This window comes from Peromyscus maniculatus, chromosome 8, assembly GCF_049852395.1.
Source record: "Peromyscus maniculatus bairdii isolate BWxNUB_F1_BW_parent chromosome 8, HU_Pman_BW_mat_3.1, whole genome shotgun sequence".
Lineage (NCBI taxonomy): Eukaryota > Metazoa > Chordata > Mammalia > Rodentia > Cricetidae > Peromyscus > Peromyscus maniculatus.
In genome coordinates this window covers 12,710,447-12,726,217 of record NC_134859.1, presented here as the reverse complement: position 1 = coordinate 12,726,217, position 15,771 = coordinate 12,710,447, and the positions used below count along the sequence as shown (strand labels likewise).

The window sequence follows — 15,771 nt, the reverse complement described above, 5'->3', positions numbered from 1 at the left end:
CAATTGCTGGGAATAAAGGTGTGCATAATTTTTTTAATGTATTTTATTTTATGTGTATGAGTGCTTGGCCTGTATGTATATATGTGCACTGTGTGGTGCCTGGTGCCCATGGAAGCCAGAAGAGGGTGTCAGACCTCCTGGAACTGGAGTTACAAACAGTTGTGAGCCACCATTGTTGTGGAATATTCCTTTACACTGTGTGAAGACGTGTCACTGTGATTGGTTTAGTAGAAAGCTAAACGGCCAATAGCTATGCAGGAGGTGTAGGTGGGACTTTCGGACAGAGAGAGCTCTGGGAAGAAGAAAGGCAGAGTCGCCAGCCAGATGCAGAATAACCATTCACACAATGGTACGCAGATACACACGTACATGTAGGCCAAACACCCATACAGGTAAATAAAATTAATTTTAAATGTGTTTTGTTTTTGTTTTTGGAGACAGGGTTTCTCTATGTAACAGCCCTAGCTGTCCTGGAACTCACTCTGTAGATCATGCTGGCCTCAAACTCCCAGAGAACCGCCTGCCTCTGCCTCCCAAGTACGAGGATTAAAGGCATCGCCACCGCTTGGCTTAAATTTTAAACTTTTTTTTATAATTTATTTATTTTTGTTTTATGTGCATTGGTGTTTTGCCTGCATATATTTCTGTGTGAGGATGCCAGATCCCCTTGGAACTGGAGTTACAGACAGTTGTAAGCCACCATGCGGGTGCTGGGAATTGAACCCCAGTCCTCTGGAAGAGTAGCCAGTGCTCTTAACCACTGAGCCATCTCTTCAGCCCCCCTTAAATATTTTTTATTTGTTTTTTGTTTTTGTTTTTTTCGAGACAGGGTTTCTCTGTGTAGCTTTGCGCCTTTCCTGGAACTCACTTGGTAGCCCAGGTTGGCCTCGAACTCAGAGATCTGCCTGGCTCTGCCTCCTGAGTGCTGGGATTAAAGGCGTGCACCACCACCACCGCCCGAAATGTTTTTTAAAAAGAAGGTTTATTCCTGGCAGTGGTGGCCCACATCTTTAATCCCAGCATTCTGGAGGCAGAACTCTGTGAGATCAACCTGGTCTACAGAGCAAGTTCCAGGACAGCCAAGGCTACACAGAGAAACCCTGTCTTGGGAAAAAAAAAAAAAAAAAAAAAAAAAAGAAGAAGATTTATTTTGTTGTTTTATGTATGAGCATTTCTCTGCATTTGTTTATATGCCCCACATGTGTGCTTTGCCTGCAGAGGCCAAAAGAGGATGTTGGACCCCTTAGAACTGGAGTTACAGACAGTTTTAAACTCGCTGAACCGGTTGCTGGGAATTGAACCCAGGTCCTCTGGAAGAGAAGTAAGCACTCTTAACCATGCAGCCATCTCTCGGGCCCACAGAGTCAGGCTTTTCAAAGCATTACTGGGAACCAGTCCCCAGCTTTTCGTTACTCGGAACCCATGGCCTATTCTGGTAACAAATAAATTCTGTGAAAAGAAGTTGTTCTCCAGAGTTAGTGATGACTTTTCAGAGCAATTATTTATCTTCCTGGTCCTTTTTAGACAAATAAAAACAAAGCCAAGTTCTTTAAAATGTAAACTTCCAGTGCATGTACTGAAGCTGCTTTCCATCCTGCAGGCTGTGTGGGATGACTGACTGGCTGACGGAAAGCCCCCAAGGACGGGGCTGCAAGATCTAGCTGCCCTTAGTTCCCTTCCTGGCAGCCTGGGACCTGCCTCTCAGGCACCTCGGGCGCCATGGACTCCCCAGGGTACAACTGCTTTGTGGACAGGGACAAGATGGACGCATCCATCCAGGACCTGGGGCCAAAGGAACTGAACTGCACGGAGCTGCCGGAGCTGAAGCAGCTGGCACGGCAGGGCTACTGGGCCCAGAGCCACGCCCTGCGGGGCAAAGTGTACCAGCGCCTGATCCGGGACATCCCCTGCCGCACCGTCACACCTGACGCCAGCGTGTACAGCGATATCGTGGGCAAGATTGTGGGCAAGCACAGCAGCAGCAGCTTGCCCTTGCCTGAGTTTGTGGACAACACTCAGGTGCCCACCTACTGCCTGAACACACGGGGTGAGGGGGCCGTGCGCAAGATTCTCCTGTGTATCGCCAATCAGTTCCCCGACATCTCCTTCTGCCCCGCCCTGCCCGCCGTGGTGGCCCTGCTGCTGCACTACAGCATCGACGAGGCCGAGTGCTTCGAAAAGGCCTGCCGCATCCTAGCTTGCAATGACCCCAGCAAGAAGCTCATCGACCAGAGCTTCCTGGCCTTCGAGTCCTCCTGCATGACATTTGGGGACCTGGTGAACAAGTACTGCCAGGCGGCCCACAAACTGATGGTGGCTGTGTCAGAGGACGTCCTGCAGGTCTACTCTGACTGGCAGCGGTGGCTGTTCGGGGAGCTGCCCCTCAATTACTTTGCTCGTGTTTTTGATGTCTTCCTTGTAGAAGGCTACAAGGTATTGTACCGCGTCGCTCTGGCCATCCTCAAGTTCTTCCACAAGGTGAGAGCAGGACAGCCCCTCGAGTCAGACAATGTAAAGCAGGACATCCGCATATTTGTCAAGGACATTGCCAAGACAGTGTCCCCTGAGAAACTACTAGAGAAGGCCTTTGCCATCCGCCTGTTTTCCCGAAAGGAGATCCAGCTCTTGCAAATGGCCAATGAGAAAGCACTAAAGCAGAAGGGCATTACTGTCAAACAGAAGAGGTAGGTGGGCCCCAGGATCATGTGCATGCGTGCTCGTGCCTCTGGGGTGGGGGGTGGGGGTGGGGGTGTGCGGTAAGCACATTGCATCTGTGGAATGGGGAGCTTTAGTGGAATGCATCCCCGAGGTCTGAGCATGAGCTTGTCCTGCCAGCCGTTGGTCTGCTTCTAGTCTTTTGTCTGTCTACCTGCTCACATGTGGACAGAAAGACACTAGAAACCAGGAAGCTTTGCAGTTACGGCCTTAAGACAAGGAAGCTGGGTGCTGCCAGGTGGTCAGAAGGTCCAGCCGTTGCCAGGCTGGCCTCCTAGGGGGTCAGAACAGCTCCTGCTCTGCCCTTCCAGCTCCAAGCTCCATGACTGGCATTCCTCTGAGTGCTGATTGTGGGCTCCCTGTCCCTGGGTACAGGGTTGGGAGAGTCATGGTGTTGGACACCTGACACTGTAGACGGCTGTAGGCATGGCAGCTGGCGTGGAGTTCACTTTCTCCTGGGCCCAAAGGAAGGCATCCTGAGATCCGTGCTCACCACTAACCTCACCTTGTCTGTTTTATTTTTCTTCTTCTCCGTGTCCGTTGCTTCCTCCTGTCTCTCAGTGTCTCACTTTCTAAAAGGTAGGTCTGAAACCACACCTCGAACGAAGCTTGGCCTCTCTGCCCTGCCTCTCTCTCTTCAGCCAGCTCTGGCTTGGCTGCTCACTGTCTCCCAAGCCCACCTGGCTCTCCTGGGTGGCTTCTGCTTGCTGCTTTAGCCTGATTGATACAGGCACTATCTGTCTGTCTGTCTGTCCGTCTTTCTGCCTCGCTTGTGAGATCTGCTGGTGCTTGGCTGGCTCTGCAGCCTTACCTTGCTGGAGGCTTACTTCATTTGTCCTGGTTTCTTAAAGAAAAGGGCTTTTGTCCCCCATACCCCCGGGCTGGGCACTGTCCCATGTATCAGGTGGGGGGTGGGGCTTCTAGGAACCATTTCACCCCATTTCCAGCTGGCACCTAGAGCCAGACTGCAAACCTGGCTGAGTAGGCGAGATATCCTTTCCAGGCTATGCACCACATGGAGCTGTGGTGCCTCAGGGTAGGGGTACAGTCAGGACTGGTCACTGAGGGCTCTCACCCCTGCCCACTTTTCCCAGGCAGTTTGTGCACTTGGCTGTCCATGCAGAAAACTTCCGCTCAGAGATCGTCAGCGTGAAGGAGATGCGAGACATCTGGTCCTGGATCCCCGAGCGCTTTGCCCTCTGCCAGCCCCTCCTGCTCTTCTCCTCGCTGCAGCACGGGTACAGCCTGACCAGGTGAGGCGCCCCAAGACTGAGATCACACCCGGTGCTCCACGAAGTCACAGGGTGTCTGGAAGTGAGCCTTGGAACCTAAGATCCTGATAAGGTCTTGCCTCATCCTGAGGCCTGAGACTCAGGAGCCTCTTCTCCTGGCCTCCATCATTCCCAGGCTTCGGAGACTCTGGAAGTCCTTGCTGTGTGCACCACACCTTGAGGGCACTGTGTGGGCATCGTAAAGATACAGACATCAAAGTTCCCATCCTAGGAGCTCAGAATTACTAGGGAGGTGTCACCTGAACAGCTGGCCCTGGCCTCCCTGCTACCCTCACCCACTGTGTCCATCACAAGCCTGGGCCGGGCACCCCTTTCTGGGGCTCTGACTGTCTGTGTAAGCGCCTGTACTCTAGTAGGGACGCACTGCCCTCCAAGCTAGATCGGTTGGTCCAGTTAGTTGTCAAATCTCAAATGACAGTTCACAAACTCTGGACCACCCTCCCCCAGCCCCAAGTCCCCTACCTGCAACCACACAAGCATTTCAGCTTAGTTAAGAGTCACTTCTCGACAGGTGGTGGTGGCGCACACCTTTAATCCCAGAACTCGGAGGCAGAGGCAGGCAGCCTCTGAGTTCAAGGCTAGCCTGGTCTACAAAGTGAGTTCCAGGATACCCAAGGCTACACAGAGGAAACCTCCCCCATCCCCACTCCCCCCCACCCCCATCTTCTCCCAGCCCCCAGGGACACCTGAGCATCACAGTGGCAAGCCTCTCACCTTCCTCACATGTCCAGGGCTGAGCTTTCCTGTTTCTCTGGTTCCTGCTCCCCTGTTGCTTCAGCACTCAGATTCGCCTGAGGGGGAATGCACTGTGACTCTCCTCTGTCATACCAGGGCAGCCTGGCCTGGCCAAAATGACATTGCAAGGTCCCTAGCTACTGTGGACAGAGGTGAAGGGAAAAGAGCATAGTGCCTAGGCCTCTCTGCCCTAGACCTGGGGACCAACAGTTGGCGGTGCTAGGAGGAGGCGCCAGGGAGGACATGCGTGTGGTCTCTGCCCCCAGGTTCTATTTCCAGTGTGAAGGACACGAGCCCACCCTCCTGCTCATCAAGACCACGCAAAAGGAGGTGAGGAGCCCGGTTTCCAAGGCTGATGCCAAGACCTGAGTGTGAGATACGGTCCCAGCATGGGGCTTGTTCTCATGCTTGAGAGCCACGGGAGAGACAAAATGACCCGAGGGTGCACCTCCCCGAACTCAGTCCGCTCCCACAGCCTTTGGCCTCAGTGGTGGGAAAATGCAATACACGGCACCCCGGAGCTGGGACTCGGTCACTCAGCATACCTGAAGAGAGGACACTGCTGAGGACAGGAAGCCACCCCAGAAAGTCTCACCCCAGCCTTCCTCCCTAGGTTTGTGGCGCTTACCTGTCAACAGACTGGAGCGAAAGAAATAAGTTTGGAGGCAAACTGAGCTTCTTTGGAACCGGAGAGTGCTTTGTTTTTAGGGTGAGTTGGGCTGACTGTGGGGTCCCTCTGCCTCCTCCTTCCTTCCTCAGCTATTCCTGTCTCTTCAGACATTCTGAGCACTTAATTGGCCCTCCAAGACTGAGAGTAGGTCTAGCATCTGTCCTGGGCCAGGGTGTTGTCCTACCCCTGGCTGTCACAGAGGCTGTCTGGAGGGCTTCAGAAACCACCAGCCATGTACCTGGGCACCCCAGCACAAGAGCCTTGGTTCATTTTAGCGAATATCCTAAAACATGCTCTTTTTTTACTTCTGGGTTTTGCTGGGTAGACCATGAGCACCCCAAGAGCTGGCAGGGCCTCATCTGCTAATGTGTGCCATTGCCACAGTCCCTCACTTAGGGGCTCACCTCACAGCAGATTCTCCACCCACAGGATGGAGATGGGCTGTAGCTTTGGAGCAGGAAGGCCCAGTGAGGTGCCTTCCTGACATGCCAGCTGCTCTGACTACCACCCGTTCGTCCCCAGCTGCAGCCAGAGGTGCAGCGTTACGAGTGGGTGGTCATCAAGCATCCAGAGCTGACTAGGCCGGCATCCTTCAAGTCCCCAGAGGCTGCAGCCGCTCCTTCCCTCCTCAGCCACTCCGTCTCTTCAGACCCTGCTGATCGGCTCTCACCTTTCCTGGCTGCCCGGCACTTCAACCTGCCCTCCAAGACTGAATCCATGTTCATGGCTGGGGGCAATGACTGCCTCATCATTGGTAGGCACCTGTTCCCTTCAGTCTGGGGGGAGGACATGGGGGATGGAGGGCAGCTGAAGATGGGAGGTGAGGGCAGCAAACAAGCATGAGCCAGGCCAGCCAGGCCCAGGCAAGCTTGTGGTCCAAAGATCTCTTTCCTGAGATTGCTGTTTAACAGGCCCTTCAGGGACAGAGATGATGGGTGTCTAGGGATGGGGTGGTTGTCAGAGCTGAAGGACATCTGTCTCCTTTTATACCCCACAGGGGGAGGAGGTGGCCAAGCACTCTACATTGACGGGGATCTGAACCGCGGCCGCACTGGACACTGCGACACCTTCAACAACCAGCCCCTCTGCTCTGAGAACTTCCTCATCTCAGCTGTGGAGGCCTGGGGCTTCCAAGACCCTGACACCCAGTGATGGGTCTGCGTTGATGGTGACTGAGCCCTATCATGGAGTGATGGGGCGGAGGCCCAGCTGCCTCTTGAGGGGGCAGGGAGTGAGTGAGACACCACCCCTATGAAGCAGTCAGGCTTGGTGCGCAGTGGGGACGGCACTGTCACCAGCCAAGCCTGGCTGCTGCTTGGATTGGCTGCCCCTCTGCCTTGGACCTGTTAGGCTGGGACCCCTGAACCCTCCTGCTTCTGAGCTCCAGGGGCTCTTATGCTCCCAACGCTGTCCAGTGTCTGCCCGCACCCAGGGTCCTGGCTCTGCGTGGAGGTGTCCTGTGCCCAAGATTGTCCAGGGCTCCGTTGCTCTGCCCCTGGGCCTCAGCCCTTTGTAGGGAAAGGGCAAATGAATCTTCTTGCCAAATGTGGGTCTGTGGTGCCCCCTGCTGGTTCTTTGGCTCTGTAGCGCCTCAGGCCTCTGACCCTCTGAGGCTTCTCTGAGCTGCATTTGCTGCTGCAGGATAGGATGGGGAGGGCAGTATTGTGCAGGGCTCTGCAGCTTCTCCCGTCCTAGAAGGAGGAGGGCTGGAGAGCTGTCTTTTGTCTTTGTGTTTCTGCAGAGCCCGAAGCTCTTGCTGCACCTCACTGCAAGTCCACACCTGAAGGTGGCCTCTGGAGAGACTTTCTTTGACCAACCTGGCCAGTCAGCTCCCTTTCCAGGGTTCTCCTGATTCTCCTCAGAGATGACGGGGCTCAGTGAGGCTTTTGCCCTCCCTCTGTCCATCCCTGTAGCCTCCTTGAACTCCTGTAGTCTTGGTGACTCCTGTGTTTCCTTTCCTTGTCACTGTAGTGACTGAGGCCCAGGGTCACCCGAACCCTAGCATGGCATGCTTGTCTCAGTTCAGCCTTCTGCCTTCTCCTCAGGCCTGTGGTTCCCTGTTCACACAGCATTTGATAAACCAGTGTGACTTTCAGACCCCTGTGCTGTCCCGATGGCTGGTCACATGCCGTGTTTTCTGTGTGCTACCCCTTCTCCCTTCCGGTCTCTGGATGTCTGTGCTCCTTGAGCCCTGTACTGGCCTGGCACACAGTAGATGCTGAGGGAAGTACCACCTCCGAGAGGACTGCAGCAAGCTCCATTTCCCCATGACCTCCCTCCTACCCTGTGACCTCCCTCAGCTGGTCCTGAGGGTCTAGGCACCACAGAGGAAGAGAGAAGAAGCAGTGGCCCAAATGGCTGTGCTGGGGCCACAGAAGTCTGGATCATAAGGACAGTTGCCTGGTTCCCCCATGACTGTGTCTGGCATGCCTCAGTCAGCATGTGTCACACCAACGCTCGTCTCTGTGATGATACTCTTGCTGTGGGAGGTTTATCCTTCCCTGTTCCATCTATTCACATCAGCTCCTAGCAAGACCACAGTGGCACAAGAGGCAGGGCAGGGAGGAGCCCTCTGAAACTTTGGGCCATCTGGTAAACCTGAATAGAACTTTGGACTCTGCACAGTGGACCAGTTCTCCCGACATGCTGGCTTCTGGGGCAGGTCGACTTGACTCTGGAGGGAAGCGGTGCTGGGGGAGCTGTTGTAGCCCCTCCCCCCCACTGCTCTGAGCCGGTGGTCCCTGCTGTACTCCCTCCCAACTTTGGTGTTCACTTAACACCATCTTGGTTTTTGTTATTGTTGTTCCTGGCAAGATCTTACTAGGTAACCTATTTGGTCTGGAACTCCCTATGTAGCCCAGGCTAGCCTGGAAATTCCTATGTAACCTAGGTTGGCCTCAAAATCATGACCTGCCTCAGCCTCCTAAGTGCCAGGCTCAGAGGCATTAAGCTCAGCACTTTCCTCTTGCATTAACTCTGAGGCCCCCAGGACTTTCCCAGGCTGTGCCATCATGATGCATGAGTCCCATGCATTGCCACTGGGACTCAGACGCCTGTCAGAAGCAGATTAAGTTAACTGGGCAGTGTGTGCAGGGCCCTGCAAGGTTCCTGACTGGGTAGTAGATTTCTTGTTTTGTGTGGCCCCCACTGGCCTTCCTGGGGGTCCAGCCCAAGAAGACTGGTCGATACTTAGTCACGATTACATCATAAGCAGATTTCTTAGCTTTTACCCACAGCATATTCAGTTCTTTAAATTTAATATCTCCTTTTTTCTGACTTTTCTACCAAAAGGCGTGTGGCATTCTCTTTATATTTTTATTCTTATCTGATACTGAGTGTTTCTACTTAGTATTTATTAATATTTTCTATTATTTATTAGCTTTTGATGTTAAAAACAAGCCAAAACTTGATGGCATTGTATAAGAAGTTATATTTTATCAGCATTTAAATATTTGTTTTTAAAACAAATATTGAACTTACTATAAGCCAGTTCGTTAAACTAAATAACTTTGTTACTATGAACCACATGCCTTTGGGGACCTCAGAAAATCAGTTTGTACCTTGGTTTTGTTTGCCACAAGAGCAGTGTCATGTAGCTTGGGCTAGCCTTGGACTCTCTTTGCTTCCACACCCCACATGTTCGGATCACAGGTGTGCCACTTTGCGTGGTAATAATCAGCTCATTTTAAAAATAATTTATGATACAACAGTGGGTGTTTGCATTTTAAGAATTTCTCTATTGTAATTATTGAACTTAATTACTATTTAGTTTTTCTTATGTCTGTGAGCTGCCACCTGGGTGCTGGGCATTGAACCGGGATTCTCTGCAAGAGCAGCCAAAGCTCCTAACCGCTGAGCCGTCTCTCCAGCCCCACAGTTTTTCCTATTTTTGTCAGCTGCTTGCTTTTATTTTTCCAGTTTTTCAGAGCACTTTGTTTTAGAGCACTCTGGAGTTCACATTTTCAAGTTTCTCTTACTCATTTCCTGAGTCATTTCCTAGAGCTTTTCTGGTCTCCTTAAATATTTTATATTTAATAATTTAGGTTTGTACTCATTTTTTTAAGATGCTGAGGATTTAACCTAAGACCCTATACATGCTAGGCAAATTCTCTACCACTGAACTATGTCCTCAGCCCTACATTTGTGTCTTGAACTGGTTTTCAGTTTACATCAGAATTGCTGAGATGGAAGTTTTTGTAGACCCTCATCCACTTGTCCACTGTAAATATCAAAACAGTTGACCAAGTGACATGCCTCAATCCCAGCACTCAGAAGGTAGAGGCAGGTGGATCTCTGTGAGTTTGAGGCCAGCCTGTTCCAGACCAGCCAAGACTACATAATGAGACCTTGTCTTAAAAAATATTGGAGGGAGGGGTTGTTTGGAGGGAAGGCTCAGCATTGACTGCTCTTCCAGAAGATCCGGGTTCGATTCCCAGCACCTACATGGCAGCTCACAATCATCTATAAATCCAGTTCCCAGGGATCCAGGCCCTTTCTGGCCTCTGTGGGCATTGTACAGAAGTTAGCATAGATGCAGCCCCTGACTAAACCACAAGCCTGTTCTTCCTCTTGACAGGAATAAATGCAGTTTCTACAGATACCTGCTTTCTCACATTTTCACTGAGTCTACAAAATTGTCCACCTCAAAAGACTGTACTAGGTTTTGGGGTTGTTTTGTTTGTTTGATTTGTTTTTTAAGCCACCAATCAGGATGTAGTTCTCTATAGAACTATGTACTACCTCCAAGGTAGCTTTCAGTCGCTCTCCAGGTTTATGTGGCAAAATTATTATGTCAAGCATGAATGTCAAGCAGGCCTTAGAGTTCTTTCCCACAGTATTTACATCAGGCCAGAAAACATGTGAAGTGGAAAAGATATTTTGGTGCAAAGATTCTTACCTGGGCCTGGTGTGTGTCAAACCCCAGCACGTGGAAAGTGGAGGCAGGTAGAGCAGGTCATCCTTAGTTACATACTGAGTTCAAGGCTAGCTTTGGCTACAAGAGACCTTGTCTCAAACAAAACAAAACAAACAAACAAAAAAAGGAACGTTTCGTATGACCTCCCTCATTACCTCAATTTCTGATTGGTTGATTCAATTGCTGTTGGTATTGGGTGCAGTCATGTGGTACATTACTACAGACAAAATGATTGCTGTTTGCAGGCTCAGTCATTTTCTTAAATTGCATGGAATTTGTGAACATTGTATCTAGGACTAAGGGAGCAGTCAGTAGACATATGGACCCATTGACCTGTGACATGGCAGGAAGCAGCCAACCAAAGCAGTTCCATGTAGACTGGTATCCGCTGGTGTGCCACTTGGTTGCTCCGCAGCTGCTGCCTGGCTGTTGTCCTACATAAAGAGACTGGAGCACCTCTGCTGTGTATTGTATCACAGCATTTGACATGTGGTCAGAAGCTTGCAAGCTGGAGTGGAGAGATGGCTTATCCATTAAGACGCCAGCTGGGCGAGGTGGTGCCCGCCTTTAGTCCCAGCACTCAGGAGGCAGAGGCAGGTGGATCTCTGAGTTCGAGGTCAACCAGGGCTACACAGAGGAACCCTGTCTTGGGGCAGGGGGAGCACTGTGGCTCTTCCAGAGAACCCAGGCCTCTGGGCACTGCATACATGTGATGCACAGACATACGTGTAGGCAAAAACAACCATGCACATAAAAATAAGGCTTAAAAAGTTTGTAAGCTGAGGACTGAAGGGGAAGAATTTCCAAGCATAATTTTACCTCTTGAATCTTGTCATTACGGGCTTTGACAAGTGGTCACCAATTAGGGGTCATGGTGCACACCTATAATCTCAGCACTCATGAGACTGAGGCCGGAGGATTGCAAGCGTGAAGCTAATCTGACTTAACTGAGTTTCAGGCCAGCCTAGCTTACATAGTAAGACCTTATCTTAAAACAAACAACAAAAACCACGTGGTCCCTGACTGACCCTGTGGAGCATCTGAATGAGTGTGCTACACATACTCATACTTACAGAACAAAAGTGTGGATTTGCAGCAAATATAATTTTGTAATGTGAAAATAAGTGATTTGGTGATGTTTGGTTAGTGTTAATAAAAGTCCTGAATAAAACTGATAACTGATGAAGAGGCATCTGTGTGTGTGCCCTGAGAGTACAGGATGGAAGTCCCTGGCACTGTTCTCCCTGGATATACTGTCCATCTCTTGAGGAGAAAGCATAGACTAAGGATCTGTTGCCCTCTTCAAGTAGAGGGGAAGCCTGCGCCAGCCCATCACAACCGTGACAAGGAGACCCCACAGAGACAGGTGCATATTCTGCCACGTTTGCCATGGCCAGCTGTGGTGACCTGCTTCCTGACCTTGCTGCTTCTGCCTTTTGGCCCTCAGGGTTTGGCATTTGGAGTAAATGAAGAATGGAGAAGAACCACTGTGAGGATTATCAGATGTCTCCAGTCATCTTGGTTCCTGTGAAACGTAAAATTCAACATCAAAAGCAAACTCATGGCTGGAGAGATGGCCCAGCAGTTAAGAGCACTGGCTGCCCTTTCAGAGAACCCTGGTTCAATTCCCAGCACCCACATGGCAGCTCACGGCTGTCTGTAACTCCAGTTCCAGTGGATCTGACACCCTCACACTAGTGCACATAAAAGAAATCATTTTTTTTTTTTAAAGCAGCAGGGTGGTGGTACATACACCTTTAATCCCAGCACTTGGGAGGCAGAGTCAGGCTAATCTCTGTGAGTTGGAACCTAGCCTGGTCTACAGAGTGAGTTCCAGGACAGCCAGGACTGTTGCACAGAGAAACCTTGTCTCAAATTAAAAAAAAAAAAAAAAAATCAAACTCAAACTCACATTTCTCATTCAAAATGAGACTGTTACTTGGACATTTGCATAAGTTAATATTAACATCTTTCCTAATGCCTTCTACTTTTTTTATGTCGTGATACTGAGAATTTTTTGGTTTTTTGAGACAGGGATCCTCTGTGTAGTTTTGGTGCCGGTCCTGGAACTCACTCTGTAGACCAGGCTGGCCTCGAGCTCACCGATATCGGCCTGGCTCTGCTTCCCAAGTGCTGGGACTAAAGGCGTGTGCCACCACCGCCCGGCCAATACTGAGAATTTGATGTAGTGTCTTACACATACCACTGAGATATCCCCAGACTTTTTTTTTTAAAAAAACTTTTTTGCTTGAGACATGGTGTCCTAAGGTGACCAGGCTATCCTTCAACTCACTCTGTAGCCTGGACAGGCCTTGAACTTGTCGTCTTCTTCCTCAGCCTCCCAGGTAGGTGAGATTACAGGCTGCACCACCAGGCCTAGCAGAACATTTTCCTTTGAACGGCGCAGAAATGCTCACTGCCCTGTCTAGTTCCTTGCTGTGAGGCTTCTGGGCACAGCTCCTGCCCGAAGCCTGAAGCTGCTCCGGGACCCTGTTTGCTTCTCCATGAATAGTGACTGTCCTCCTCTTCCCTGGTTCTCTTTCCCATGTTGGCTACGAGGGTGGGTATGGCCTGTGGTCTTCCCCTCTGCTGCCTCTTAACTCAAGGCTCTCCTGCTGCATCGAAAATTTCTCCAGAGGATGCTGGGAGGCCTGGCCCACTTAGAGAAGGCCCTGTCTGCTAGGCCAGGAGGTCCTTGATCCCAGGGCTACCCCCGCATAGCTACAGTGAGCACTGGTTTTCTGCAGTTCCTCAGATGGATCCAGAACCTCTGTTAGGAAGCTTTCTGGCTCCTAAGAAAACGCTGCTGTTCTGATGTCCACCGTGGGCTGTCAGCCCTCCAGGGCAGGAGTGCAGCTGACTGCAGAATCAACAACTGCTGCATGGCTGGTGCAGGGCCGTTCCCAAGGTTTGTCCTGCACCCCCAGAATCCCCTGAAACAGCTTTCTCTTACTGCCAGGCTCAGAACCACAATTGGCACCAGAACACAGACGGATGAACCACACCTGTAATCTCAAGATTTGCGAGTTAAAAGCCAGAGGATCGGGTTCAAGACCACCCTAGGGGGGGGGCTGGAGAGATGGTTCAGTGGTTAAGAGCACTGATTGCTCTTCAGAGGTCCTGAGTTCATTTCCCAGCAACCACATGGTGCCTCACAACCATCTGTAATGAGATCTGGTGCCCTCTTCTGGCCCGCAGGGATACATGCAGGCAGAACACTGTATACATAATAAATAAATACATCTTAAAAACAACAACAACAACAACAAAACCACCCTAGGTCACATAAGGTCCCCCCCACACACACACACAAACAATAAAAACTGGGTTTGTCTTCTTCCTGTCCTAAAGCCTTTTCATATTTTAAGACTTAATTTAGAGACCAGCTTTTCCTAGGACCCCAGGATGGAGCCCCCAGCCACTCCTCTCTCTGTACTCACCCCTACATCTAGCAGCTCCATTTCTGGCTTAGTTTTAGAGATTTGTCCAGGGATATGTTCCAGATACTCAGTGTGTTCCAGTTATCAAGTGGGGAGACATAGGGTCAAAGGCAGATGGGGGAGGGGATGGGGAGCACAAACACTGAGTCTTTATTCAGCACCTGACAGGCTGCTTCCAGGGCCAAGCTTACAGTAAACTGGCTTTATTCTGAGGGCCTCACACTGCCCCCTGGTGGCAGAGCTTCCTCTGCCGGCCTGATCTCCTTCAGAGAGGAAGAACCAGTCAGGCCCCTTGTACCAACTCTTGAAGTTTGGAATTTTTGCTAGAAGTGAGAGGTTGCCCTGTCTTTGGGACCGTTCTAGCTGCATGCCTTGTAAATACGTATCTATTGTCTCTCTTGTGGTCTTATATGCAGATTTGCAAACCACCCTTGCTGTTCAAATTGTCCAGGAGCCAAGCAGCAAGAGGCAGATCCTGTGTTTATAGGACTTTATTTGTTTGTTTATTTGTTTTTAGGCAAGGTCTCCATATGTAGCTTTAGTTGTCCTGGAACTGGCTATGTAGACCAGGCTGGTCTTGAACTCATAGAGATCCTCTTGCCTCTGCTTCCCAAGTGCTGGGGTTAAATGAGTGTGCCATGAGTAGCAGGGGTCTTATTTTGCTGTTTTTTTTTTTTTTTTTTTTTAATTTGTGTGGGCGTTTTGCCTGCATGCATGCATGAGCACCACGAGACCAGAAGATGATGTCGGAGGACCCCTTAGAACAGGAGTTAGAACTTCGAGGTGTCTTGTGGATACTTGGCACGGCACCCCAGCCCTCTGCTAGAGCAAATGCTCTTAACCACTGAGCCATCTCTCCAGCCCTGTTTTTATTTCTTTGATCCTTATTCTGTAAGGTATTTATTTCTCGTGCTCAGGATTAAATTCAGGACCCCATGCATGCTAAACCCACACACTACCATCAAGTCACACCCCTCCCCCACCAGCCTTATTTAATGTTTTTGGATAAGATCTGCCTATATAGCACAGGGGTTACAGATGTGCACTACCATGCATGGCTAAACTATTTCTGAGTTTAAAAAAAATAGCTGCCTTGAATCATGTTCCATTCCCTAAAATAGTGCAATTATCTATGGTTTTTTTTGTTTCCACCAGCTACATCCGGGCCACACGTGGTTCTGTCTCACCAGGGTTAGAGAGCATGGTGCCATGGTGCCATCTCTTTATAGCCTTGTCTGTCCCATGTCCTTGTGTTCCTCTCTCCCCAGCCCCAGGCCTCCATGGTGCCTTGGAAGGAGACTGCTGGCAAGGTTCCTCCTGAGACACACAGTTCTCAATGTTCCTGAAAGGCTGCTGCTTCTCCTTCCCCCTGCTTCCTGCCCTCCTCTTCCTTCTCTTGCCTTCCTCTTCTTCCTCTTATTTTTCTCTTCTCCTGCTTTTCCTCCTTCTGCCCCCTTTCTTTTTGTTTGCTTGTTTTGAGACAGTACTGTGTAATCCAGGCTGGCCTTGAATTTACACTATTTCTGCCTCAGTCAACTGTGCTGAATGACAGCTGTGGACGACCAAACCTGGTCTTGCCTTCCTTGGAATAGCTTCCCTGGAGTAAGTTCATCTTTCCAGGTTAAGGCTGTTTGGGATGTTATTACCTAGAATTCTCTGCCTCCTTTTCTGGGATTTCTGGAAAGAGCCATCGGCTGAGGGTCCCACATTCCGTCTCTGTTCCTCTCATGGCTCTCCAACTTGCATTTCCAAATCCCCTCCCTCTCAGTGTCTGGAAATCCCCACTGACAGTGACAGGCCAGAACTCATGACCTATGATTTCATGCCAAGGGGGAAGTAACAGTGAGGGAGAAGGCAGGGATGCCCCTACAGTTTCTTTCCTAGAGTCCACTCAAAGTAAGGGCCCTGAACAGTGCCTGGAGATCCAGGTGGGAAGTATGAGATGGAATCAAGGGAAAGATGGTGGCTGAACTGGCGGTTTAGCCCACTAGCCCAGACCCTAGA

The 15,771-nt window shown here is 50.4% G+C and overlaps 1 protein-coding gene across 2 annotated transcripts; it reads left to right on the top strand.

The window, feature by feature from the left end:
- Positions 1–1,718: 1,718 nt before the first annotated feature.
- Tbc1d24 (TBC1 domain family member 24) lies at positions 1,719–11,513 on the top strand. 2 transcript variants are annotated; one of them, XM_015997681.3, is made up of 7 exons: positions 1,719–2,684; positions 3,277–3,294; positions 3,810–3,968; positions 5,009–5,072; positions 5,356–5,451; positions 5,935–6,166; positions 6,410–11,513. In XM_015997681.3, the coding sequence occupies exons 1-7, from the start codon at positions 1,720–1,722 to the stop codon at positions 6,562–6,564; spliced, it is 1,689 nt and encodes a 562-aa protein (XP_015853167.2). In that variant the 5' UTR covers position 1,719; the 3' UTR covers positions 6,565–11,513. The 2 variants fall into 2 exon arrangements, with proteins under 2 accessions (XP_015853167.2, XP_015853168.2); XM_015997682.3 differs by lacking the exon at positions 3,277–3,294.
- Positions 11,514–15,771: the final 4,258 nt, after the last annotated feature.